General features: G+C 37.4%; 1 protein-coding gene and 1 long non-coding RNA gene across 6 annotated transcripts in view; both read left to right on the top strand.

Annotated features, from left to right (window-relative positions):
* On the top strand, window positions 5,405-6,261 carry LOC109241258. Its single transcript, XR_002070215.1, has 2 exons — window positions 5,405-5,744; window positions 5,969-6,261. It is a non-coding gene; the product is annotated as an uncharacterized LOC109241258 (long non-coding RNA).
* The window catches only part of LOC109227617 (photosynthetic NDH subunit of lumenal location 4, chloroplastic), a 13,320-nt gene continuing 9,480 nt past the window's right edge, over window positions 8,702-12,541 (top strand). For 3 of the 5 annotated variants that reach the window (XM_019392818.1, XM_019392820.1, XM_019392826.1), the window contains exons 1-5: window positions 8,702-9,098; window positions 9,183-9,275; window positions 10,595-10,655; window positions 10,740-10,808; window positions 11,322-11,449. In XM_019392818.1, coding sequence (XP_019248363.1) covers window positions 8,763-9,098; window positions 9,183-9,275; window positions 10,595-10,655; window positions 10,740-10,808; window positions 11,322-11,401 — 639 coding nt within the window. In that variant the 5' untranslated portion in view covers window positions 8,702-8,762 and the 3' untranslated portion in view covers window positions 11,402-11,449. Of the gene's footprint in view, window positions 9,099-9,182; window positions 9,276-10,594; window positions 10,656-10,739; window positions 10,809-11,321; window positions 11,450-12,394; window positions 12,528-12,541 lie in introns of those variants that run through there. The other 2 variants (XM_019392832.1, XM_019392836.1) reach the window with 2 other exon arrangements.

Below are 12,541 nucleotides of genomic sequence, written 5' to 3' on the forward strand. Positions count from 1 at the left end.
TGGAGGTGGCGGGGGAGGTTCTGGAATATTTTCATTGGCATGTCGGCCTCTCCTTTGTCCTTGAGGCACTAGAGGTACCTCATCCTCTCCATTATCATCAACCTCCTCCCCCGGTGGAATATCTCCAAGAGGAGCATTGTTTGCCATTTTTGTACCTGTATTGATGATTCACCTGAGTCAGTAAACTAGAAGGAAATAAAAACAAAACAACAAAACTAGATAGATAGATAGCCAAAATCGTTTAGCTCCCCGGCAACGGCGCCAAAAAGTGATTGGGTCCAACCCTACACCACTATAGAGTGGCAAGAGCGGTCGATGCAGATTTTACCCGAGAAGGTCAGGATCGAATCCACAGGGAGCTAGAATAAGTTTGGGATTGGGTTCCTACCTAAACTAGCAATGCGCGATGTAATTGTTTACACTTCCAAACATGCTTGGATTTTTTTTACTATTCTAAATTTTATACTAATGATGCAGGAAATTTTACTAGGTATGATATTTTTTTGTAGGGTTTTCTTGATTGGTAAAGAGGCACTAGGGAAGTGACTTACTCCTAAGTGAGTATCTAACGGGATCTAAAACTTAGGGGAATTTGTTATAGCTGGAATTGTGATATAGCCAATGCGCGAAACTACTCACTCTATACCTCTCGGTAGTTTGAGTGACTATGCCCTAATTGGCTTTCTCAAGTCCAATTGGGTGTTCAAATTTGTGCAAGCAAAATTGGCTCAAGTCGGGTATTACTATCTCTAGGTTTAACCCTTTAATTGGGGCTATCAATCTCTTGAATGAGATAGAATGCACATCCTTGTTGGCCTGAATTTCCTAGACTTGGACTCTCTTTCTCAAGAAGAGCCTAAGTCAAAAAGGCACAAATTAGTGTTTGCAACCCCCAATTCAACATTAAAAGCACAAAACAGGCCAAATATCATTCACCCATAAACATATAAGCCCTAAAATAAGAGACCCATTAAATACCCACACTAGGGTTGAGCCACAACCCTAGCTAATAGATTTAGCTACTCATAATTGAAGAAGAAATCATAAATTGAGATGAAGAATAATCCATAAATTGTAATTACAAGATAAGAAACTAAGATTAATTGCTAAACTAGCTACAAAATTACTCAAAATAGGTAAAAGTCGCCGTTCACGTGCTCACTACTGATAAGATGACCTAAAAATCTGAAGAAGTAGTATTAATACACACCAAATTTTCCGAACAAAAATGCCCCTGAGGGAGGTACCGCTAACAGCGGAAAATGGACCGCTGCAGCGGTGAGGCTATCGCGGCCGCGGTAAATCAACCGCGGACCGCGGTCTTCAGCTTTAGCTCAGACTCCAGGCTCTCTGAATCTCTTCTCCGCGGACCGCGGTAAAAGGACCACTGTCACGGTAGAGGTACCGCGGTCGCATAAAATCACCGCGGACCGCGATAGCTTTCAATCCCAGAAAATCATCTCTCTGAACCTTGCCACCGCGGACCGCGATAAAAGGACCGCGGTCGCGGTGGGTCTTCTGCGGTCGCGGTGGATTTTCCGCTGTAGCGCTGCTTTGACTTGGCTTTGAACTTGTGCAGGTTTCACTCCTTTTTGAGCTGGTTATGACATCCTTGTCTCCTTTTGACTAAACACTGCAAACAAGCATAAGAAGTTAGCTTTTGGGAATACTTATACACATTTTAGTCCAAAACTCAAGGAAAAGGGAGCATAAAATAGGCTAGAGTCCCTAGTTATCATTGTGCGAGACTATTTGAGAATCGGAGTCGGCGTTCTTCTCCATCATCTGTTTAAACATGTTTTCAATTCTACCCATCTTATTGGAAGAAGAGCTTGGTCCTTGAGAAGGATAGGGAGGTGTATTTCTTGGTTGTTGGAACATCGTAGGACTTTGAAAACCCGGCCCTCGGTTGTTGTTGTTGTTCTACCCTCCTTGATTATTGCCCCCCCAATCGCCTTGATTGTTGTCACCCCAATTGCCTTGATTTCCTTGATTTTTCCAATTGCTTTGATTAGAATTACCACCACTCCAATTGCCTTGGTGGTTTTGGTTGTTCCAATTACCTTGGTTCCCTTGTTACCTCCATTGTTGTTGATTTTGCCCTTGAGCATTGTTTCTTTGACCTTGATAATTATTGATATATTGAAATTCTTCATCTTTCTCATTGAATGAATCACCTTGATCATAACCACTATCATCTTGCATAAATTGTTCCGGACGGTTTTGCATTTGTCGACCGTGTTGCCGTCTTTTGTTTACCATCATATTCACACCTTCCATTACATGCACTTGTTTCGGCCCTTGAACTTGTTGAAGTTGAGCCTTGGCCAATTGGTTCATCGTATTTGTCAACTTGGCTATAGCTTGCCCGTGGTCATGTAGCTCCTTGTGTAAGTGAATAACATTAGGGTCACCTTGTGGCACATTGGCTCTACTTTGCCACGCCGAAGAGGTATCCGCCATCTCATCAAGAATTTCACAGGCTTCGGCATATGGCGTGTTCATGAAGTTACCCCCGGCGAGTTGGTTAACCACACATTGATTAGTTATGTTGATCCCCATGTAGAAGGTCTGTTGGATCATGGCCTCGGTTATATCATTGTTCGGACACTCTTTAACTAGGTACGATAGCTTTCCCAAATCTCATGCAATGGCTCATTAGGTTCTTGCTTGAAAGCAAGAATCTCATCCCGAAACGTTGCCATATGTCCCGGAGAGAAGAATTTGGAAATGAACTTTTCTACCAACTCATCCCAAGTGGTGATGGAATGGTTGGGCAACCTCTCTAACCAGTCTAATGCTTTTCCCCTTAGAGAAAAGGGAAATAGCCTCAACCTCGGTGTGTCCTCAGAAACATTTGTTTGCTTGCTCGCCTAATAAGTATTGACGAACCCCTTGAGATGCTTGTAGTCATTCTGATTCGGAGCCTCAGTGAAGAAATCCCATTGTTCAAGTAGTGTAAGCATCACGTTGGTGATTTGGAAGTTGCCCGCCCTAATGTGGGGCAGGACTATAGCACTTGCATAACCCTCGTTTGGCAATTGTCGGTGGGCTACCGCGCTTGGTGGAGGTGGGGGAGGGACGGGCACATTATCGTGAGGCGGGCGACCTCGTCTATTAGCTTGAGGCTCAATAGGAACCTCATCCATGGCATCATCGTCCACGTCCTCCCCCAAGTGCACATTTCCGATTGGCTCGTTGTTGAGAGCCATTTTCGTACCTAGAATCAATTCAAACACAAAATTAGTAACTCGGAAGGAAAGAAAGACAAAACACACAAAAACCTAGATATATAGCTAAATCCGTTTAACTCCCCGGCAACGGCGCCAAAAATTGATCTCGCCCAAACTCACACCACAATTAGGTAGTGAGGCGGTCGAAGCAATAATAAACCCAACACGAGTCGGGTCGAATCCACACGGAGTTAGAATTTGGATTAGGTATATAACTAGAGTAAATGTATGATGTGCCTTAAATTGGACTTCCACATGTTCATTGGTTATTTTCTATTTCTACTTTTAGCTAATGATTGCAAATAATAACTAGAAGACAGTGTTTTTAGTTTTGAGTGTTTTTCAAATGATAAAGGAATCTAGGGTCGTGACCTCCACCAAGGTGGCTACCTAACAGGTTGTAAACTATAGGGCAATTTTGATTTATCGAGGTCATGGTTAGCAATCACACGCAATTGCTCACTCTATACCTCTCGGTAGTTTGAGTGATTTTACCCAATTGGCTTTCTCAAGCCCAAATGGGTATAACACAAATCAAGTGATATATGCTCAATTCGGGTCTCACTATCTCTAGATTTGATCCTTTAATTGGCGCTATCAATTTCTTGAGTTCACCCCAATTCCTTGTTAGCCAAGTTTTCCTAAACCTAGTCTCTCTTTTTCAAGCAAAGACCAAAAAGGCATGAATCAATGTTTGCAACCATTAATTCTAGGGTTTAAGCATAAATAAGGATAAATATCACTAACCCAATCACAAACAAGCCTCTAAAATTAAATACCCACACTAGGGTTGGGCCACAACCCTAGCTAAAGATTTAACTACTCAGGAAAAATGAAGAAATTAAGATTAAACAAAGAAAATCTAGTTTTAAGAAATCAATCTAATACAAAATTACTTAAAGAAGTAAAGAAAAACGTTCAGGTGCACATCTGCCAACTAAACTTAACATAAAAATGACAAAAAGTTTTATTTATACTAAGTTGAAAATATCTAGTAAAAATACCCTTACGGAGGTTGTGCGGCCGCCTAATTCTGATGCGGACCGCAAAATGGGCTTCTGCGACCGCACAATTCTAGTGCGGTCCGCAGTCTTGGGAAATTGGGCTTGAAATCTTCAGGCTTCTGCGGTCCGCATAAAAGTGGGTGCGTCCGCACTCAGGATTATGCGGCCGCACAAAAATGATGCAGTCCGCACCCCAAAACTTTCCAGCTCTCTGAATCTCAACTCTGCGGTCCGCATAAAAATGGATGCGGCCTCACTTGACCTCCTGCGGCCGCACAATTTCTGTGCGGTCCGCACTCCCTGAGCTGGCAAAAACATACTTCTCTGAATCTCCTTTTGCGGCCGCACTAGAATTGTGCGGTCCACACTGCTATCTCATTTGCCCTGTTTTGGTTCTTGTTCACTTTTTTGACTTCTTTGGCGGGTTTTCTAATATTTTTGCAAGTAAGCACATTTGTTAGTTTCCAGGAATATCTTTGAGCATTTTTGAGCTAAAACGCAAGTAAAAGAGAGCAAATAAGCTGTCAAAATCCCTAATTATCAGGGCCGAACAAGATCGAGACCAAAAAAGATCGAGGAAAATCTGTCGAGCCGAATAACAGAGGGCCGAGATATCCGCGATCAGTTGAAGATCACGGCAGGAATCTCGGCACGTATCAAGGAGAGGCCGTTAATTAGCAAATCGTGAGATTTTTTACCTTGTATAGAGTTGTATCAAGAGTAGGACACCCCTACTATATAAAGGGAGATCTAATCATTTGTAACACACATTGTATTACACAATACAAGCAATATACTGTTATTCTTAGCTCTTATCGCCTTGTTATTCTGTTCTTACATCAGTAGAGGCATTTCTTGGTTCGAGAGTGATCGAACTCGAAGGCCAAGGCTATTCAATTCAGTACAAGAAATATGAGATACGACGACATTTAATTAATGACACTTATAATAAATGTCGGAAAAAGTCAATTACTTGACGTTTTTTTAGAAAATGTCACTAAAATGCCGACATTTGATGGAAAATGACAAAAATATTTTGAAATTTGATTTAAATGTCACGTTACTAGGAGTAAAACTACATAAACAAGTGACATTTATAATTAATGTCAAAAAGTAACTTTTTTGGCCAATATAAATATTAATCTAAGTTTAAAAACATTTAACTCTATTTGGTTTAGGACTCTTCAAGCCGCAAACCGCTAGGCACCCTAAAACTTCATTAGTTGATCTCTACATCTTCCGTTCACTCTAATCCCAATTCACCGATAAGGTATCTCAAATCAATCTAAGATTCATAAATCTCAATCTTCTATATTTTGATTCGTGGCTGCTTTTGAATGTTAAACCTTAACCCTAGATTTATAATCTATAGTATGGAGATTTCATTTTGAATCTTTGAAACGTTTCAAACCTAGAAGGGGCCGCTAGCCGTATCTAAAATTTCAGCCACTAGCCGCTGTCGTCGTCGCGATTTCCGATCAGATTCATCTAATCTAACTCGTGCTATGTAAGTTTATCCTTTTCGTTTCGAGTGAAATGAGATTTGTGCTATTGTGATAACTAAAGGCCTTAAACTTTTTTTTTGTCTCTTTCGTTGTTTATTTCAATTTTCTTTCTATAGGTTAATTTGCTGCAAACAGTTTAGAAGCATGGTACTTGACATTAGTGTTATTTTGTCACTTACCGTTTCTCTTAATATGTTTGGTGATAATTTTTCTTTTTTGATCTCAGATCTTGGATACATCAGTTTTTGAAGGTTGTGAGATCAATTACTACTGTGAAGAATCTTGACTAAGAGAAAGCATGGAACACTTCATCAGAAAAACACATGGCTGCTTGAAGCTTTGAATTATTGGTTTTTTTTTTTTTTTTTTGAAATTTTTTGGGAAAATTTATGGTTATGTAATTGTAGTTACATGTTCAAGTAATTGTTGTTTATTTTAATTGTCCGTAGTGTTACTGGTGTGTGGCTGTAGGCCTCTTGGAAAGTTTTGAAATGAGTAAAAAAGTGATTTTATTCCTTTTTACACTACATAAAAGAACAAAAAAGCATTAGTTTTGGCAAATGTCTTTATTCTAATCTTAACCATAAATATTGATAGTGATATTAATATTCAAATCATATGGGAGAAATTATAAATAATTTGGTGACATTTCTATACATGTCACAAACAAAATAGATTAAGAGCTCAAATTATTGACATTTGAAAACATAGTAAATAAATGTCGCTAGTTATTTGCCGACACTAATTTAAATGTCACAAAATTAACGACATTGAAAATACCGACATTAATATAAATATAAAATAAATATCGGTAAACAATTTTGTGACATTTAAGTGATTTATGGCGACATTTATAAAATGTCGTTGTATCCCATATTTGTTGTAGTGATTTTTCTTATCGTCAATTTCAATATTAATCTGTCTTCTCAATTTATACCAAGTTATATCATGTATTTTTAAAATCGCGTATAAATTCAATTGTTATGTGTTTTTTAGGGTAAACATCTTTAATACTCCCATGTTTTCTTTTTCCCCTTTAAAGGAGTCTTAGGTGATGGATAGTTTATGGAGGGGTAGGACACAACGAATTCAAAGTAGAAGTGCCAAAGCCACGAGAGTATCATTAATTGACGAATTTATTATCATCTTCCAACGGGAAAGTTGGTAGGTTCTATCCTAATTGGTTAGTAACAATGACGATAAAAACTTTGACTGAAAATTAACGAGTTTGTGAAAGAAACAAAACTCCAAAGCTAATTATTTCGAAAGATGAGATTAGCTAGAAACATTCATGATTGCAGGTTAATGATTTTGCAATTAATCTACCAAGTACCAGATGAACTTGATAAAATAGGAGGATGTTTTGTTATAAATGTTTTTAACTCCAAACTCTTGTGATCTAAAAGCACCCATTATGTTTAGTATAATTTTTAGTTTTATAATATCTCGTATTTTAACCCCCTTGAATTTAAATATGGGCTAGGTAATACTTAATATGTCCCTTATGTGAAAGTATTTGAATTTTGAGAGCTAAACAAATTCTTCTTTGATCATGATTTTTGCATATGTCTTTTAAATGTTTTCAATTATTTATTATTCTGACTAATAATACTTTTTACATAATTTTTAAATATATAAATTTCATCTTCAAAAAAGATTTTATGGCTAAAATTATGAAGTTTAAATCTGGATAAGCAAAAAATACTATAGAAATTGGGACGAAGATAATATTGGATACTTGAAGCCACTATACCAAGATATGAAAATGCCTTTAAAGTAATTTCCCCTTAAATTAAACAAATGGTAAAAGGAGCTACTAGTGCTTGTATTAAGGTAGGATGTCTGCATCGGGGTGCAGTCCTTGCTTGGATCATGTGCCCCGAACTGCCCAAAATCAACAAATTAGAAAAGAAGAATTAACTCAAATAGCCTCCCATCTAATGTTTAAACGAAAAATAATATATGAACAATTCATGTATTATATATGTACAATTGTGTAGAATCAATATATAATTTATGTATATCGGCAAAAAAAGTAAATTGTAAATGTGATCGGCTATTTGTGTTAAAATACCCTTAGAGGTCGTTTGGTAGCTGGTTAGAAGAAAGGTTATTCATGTATAAGGGGTAACATAACTTATACCATGTTTTGTAGGCAATAGTTATTTTGTATAAAATTCTGCATAACTAATACCATGTTTGGTTGACATTTTTCAACTATGCATAAATAATACATGTATAAGTTATGAGTCAATCTGTGTATTATTTTATGCGGGGTAGAATATAGAATAACTAATACATGTATTAGTAATACATGGATAAAATACTGAAATGACAAATTTACCCCTATCACTTTACACATAAGGCTTCCTTATTTCTCTGCCAACCCGTCAACAGGTTTCACTTGCTTTCACTTGCCAACTATATACCTTGTCTTCTCTCATTTTTAAAGAACAAACTAGCAAAAGCAAACTGGAGAAGCCACTAGAAAATGGAAATACCAAAACTAAGAAGTGAAAATCAAATATGTCTAAACTTCACATAGTTCAGTAGTATGACGAAGAAGTGAAAGTAACACCCAAAGTTCCTAACTAAATTGTTTCCTACATAAATGGAAAGAGAGAAAAAACAATGCAAAAGAAGGCCAGGGGTATAGTTGTAAACAAGCATTTTACTTTAAAATATATATAATGTATATCAATTTCTAATACAACAAACCAAATATTCAAAAAAATAATCTTTGCATAACTAATACCTGCATAACTAATCCCTGCATTACTTATCCCTGCATAACTTATCCCTCCATAACTAATACATGTATAACTAATACCTGCATAACTCTAACCGGCAACCAAACGAAAACCAGGGAAAGCCAATTGGCCCGCACGTGTGCCAAAATGGGCCCCAAAAATGTATGATGACTCATCTTCACCTCTTCTCAAAAACAACCAATGCCCATATATCTAAAATACAGCCCACAAGCTGCAGATTAATGAGATAGAAATCACAAAGACATAAAAATGGCAGTCTCTTCATTAGCCTTTTCATCACCAAAGCTTCAACCCTTCACTCCAAAGCCCACAGCTACAGCAGCCACTTTCAAGGCTTCTTCTTCGCCACAACAAATACAATCAACTCCTACTATAAATAAGAAGAAAATTTTGCAAGTGGGTGTTGGAATATTAGCTGCTTCAGTAGTGGCTTTGACACCGCTAACTGCTGATGCTACCAGAATTGAATACTATGCTACTACTGCTGAGCCCACTTGTGACTTCAATTTTGCTCGCTCTGGACTTGGTTATTGTGACATTGCTGTTGGCTCTGGTCAAGAGGCTCCTTATAACCAGCTCATTAATGTAAGTCTCTATGGGAATGTTTGAGTATCTAGTTATCTATCTCTAATCTTTCTTGAACTTGAGAATGGTATATTATTCTCGCAGATTCACTATACTGCAAGGTTTGGGGATGGCATAGTTTTCGACAGCAGCTATAAACGTGGTCGACCCCTGACCATGCGCCTCGGCATGGGCAAGGTATGTTTTGGGGTCAGATGTAAGCCATTGCAACTGATGCTATAAAGTGTGACTCCGAATTAGCTTCTGCTTTGTATATCTGAATAGGACTGGTTATCTATCAGATAGACAGTTGAAATGGTGTTTGTATATATTTATAGTTTCTATTGTCTATACACTATATGCATCAAAAATAAGATCATAAAAAGTGTATCAAGCTGGACAGATATCTATGTAATGACAAACAAAATATGAGCAGTTTGTAAAAATAGATTAAGAGAACAATGTAAACGACACTGTTATTAAATTAAGCAACTGTTAGGGCATTATCATCCATGTTTTAGTGTATCCTCTTTTTTCATTTCCACTGTTTTCTTGACTTTCATAAATGCTGGAAATTGAAGATATTTATCATCCATGTTTGCAGCCTCTTACTTTACAAAAGTAAGTGTATGTTACCATCATCCAAATTTACTAGACTTCTAGGCTTTATTAAGCTAGTCTTACTGTCTGGATATGTATTAACATCTTTCCTATTCCCCGTGCCCTCGTTCGCTGTTTTTGCTACCGAGATCTTTTACTATAAAAAAAACATTTATCCATATAAGAAAGAAGGAAAATGAATGAAATATAAAAGAAGCTTGCAGAAAGGTGACAACCATGTTTTGGGATATCAAATGGAGTATAACTAGATAAGATTATTTCCATTTGTTAATTCGCACATTGGTTGAGGGAATTGGTTGTGGTATCCTTATATGGTCCTGGGCAATCCTCCCCTCATGAGCTAGCTTTTAGGGTTGAGTTACGCCCAAGCTCCATTTTTTTTACATGGTATCAGAGCCAAAATCATTGATCCTTTTTGTTGCGTTTCTCAGTGTTGGACCTTTGTGCTATGTTATCCACATTCCATTTGGGTAGTCCAGGGAGGGGGGCAGGTTTCCTACATATTGTGATCTCCTTATACGGTCAATCCTCCCCTCATGTGCTAGCTTATGGGATTGAGTTAGGCCCAAGGTCGATTTTGTCGCACCATGTAACATCAGCAACCTCATTTGCTTATTGATCAAAGGAAGACAGAAATAGCGTGCTGCTAAGTGATAACCAATACTTCTCAGTAAGCCATAACTTTCTGTTATACTGGAATCTCTTGCTATATATATTCACTATGAGGTAATTTACACCTCAATTTGCAATTGCAACGAGATCCAAGAGCTTTATCTAAGGTTCAGGTTGGAGGAGTACATGAATAAGAAACATAAACGAAAAACAAAATGAAGAGTATAGTTCAATTTTTGCAATACCTCATCTACAATTCGTGAACTGGGGCATGCTGTTGACAGGTTATCAAGGGATTAGATCAAGGAATCTTGGGAGGTGAAGGGGTACCGCCAATGCATATTGGTAAGATCTTACAGCTAATAAGAGCTTCCTGTGGACGTTTTTCTTGTTCCCAGCATAGTTCACTTTAGAAGTTTTGGTACATAGGTGGAAAACGTAAGCTTCAGATTCCTCCACATTTGGCATATGGACCAGAACCAGCAGGCTGCTTTTCAGGTGTGTTTTTTTGGTACATTTTAAATGCATTATATTGTTGGGTTCCTTAAGACATATATCAGCTCGTGACATCAGATGATAAGGCCTATTCTTTATCTTCATCAAGCTAAGCCAAAATAAGTCTTTTAATTTTTTCCTTTGTTTTACTGGTGAGAAGAAAACTTGCATTATTATTGAAAGAAACACTTACTTGCAAGTAGCATCTTCAACAACTCTGCTTACTGTGTTCTGAAAGGGTGGATGTCAATGAGTATGCAATTTATCTTAGAAATCTTAATCAATGTATATTCCTCAATTATAGGATCTAGCTACCATTGGCCTTGGGAGGCTGTGAAGGACTCATTGCCTGTTTTCATCATGTTACTCATCTAACTTTTTCATCTCTGCAAATAACAAGAATATATTCAGTTTGTTGTGATTGCAGTTGTTTACGCAGTAATATTTTATTTTTTCTTTTCTTTAATAAAAAGGTATTTACACAGTAATTATGATTTCTGTTTGTTATTTGTGTAGGGGACTGCAATATTCCTGGAAATGCAACACTTGTATATGACATAAAGTTTGTCGAAATCTACTCGGGAAACAGGAAATGAAGCAAGCCAACATGATATGATGAGAAATCTGAAGCTCAAGCACAACTAGTGAGTTCCTAAACCACCTTGAAATTAGGTGTCCTAACTTGCTTTTTATATCATGGTGTCACACTTACTTTTGTACTCCCTCCTATCATGTGTTACCATATGAGACCGACCTAGAGGAGATTCAGGACGATATTTAAATGTATACAAGGTGGAGTAGAGTGTCAAAGATATATCACATCTATTTAAATATGTACAAAAATCTGCCCTTGTGGTTATTTTATCGGTATCTAGATAACTAACAAAAAAAAAAAGATAGTGTTAGCTTAAATTTATACATGAACTGCGCGTAATTCCCAAACTAGTTGGGATCGACCGTATGACTCCTCGAATTAGTTTGAGTATTTTTATGCTAACCATCACCCCATCGTACATCTCCCTTATCCCCGATTGTGACCTATTATACTTTGCACAGAGGCGGGATTTGTTAGCTTAAATTTAGTAGAATTATCATATTGGGGATTTTCATCCAAAAAGAAGGTCAAGTAGCTTGGGAATAAGGGAAAAGGAAAAGTAGCTCAAGTAACTGGGACAGAGAAAGTAGCACTCGACTTTTTTTTTTTTTTTTGGGGGGGGGGGTTGTAACTTCATGAGACGTAGAAATTTTCTTGCATCGACCCACATGTCACTTTTGACGCTTAGAACACATTGTTAGATGATTCCATTTCCTTTACATGATTTGTCCAGTGGTGTATCATACTCTGTTTATCATCAAAGAATTAAGCAAAAGTGAATAGCACATGAGGAAAAGAGAATATCAAAAGAAGAGTGAATTATCTTGGTGATTTCTAGCAGACTGTAGCTCTCTTGTTTACTTTTCCTAGAGAGAGAAAATTTCCAGAAAAAAACTATATATTTCAACATATTTATTCACATGAGAGTAATGCTTGCAACTTTTGGAACAGAGATCCTCATCATATAAAAGAAAAAGTATTTTCATTTTCTAAGCAGGAATGCCATACAACTACAGATCAGGAAAGTCAAAGAAAGACTGATGAGTGATCCTGTGGACTATTCTGCGTCTACACTATGTTCTTATCATGTAAACATAAAGGCTTTACCGTAAAGTTTGCAGCTGCCCTTCCTATCTTAACC

The sequence above is a fragment of the Nicotiana attenuata genome, chromosome 1 (genome assembly GCF_001879085.1).
Source record: "Nicotiana attenuata strain UT chromosome 1, NIATTr2, whole genome shotgun sequence".
Classification (NCBI taxonomy): Eukaryota; Viridiplantae; Streptophyta; class Magnoliopsida; order Solanales; family Solanaceae; genus Nicotiana; species Nicotiana attenuata.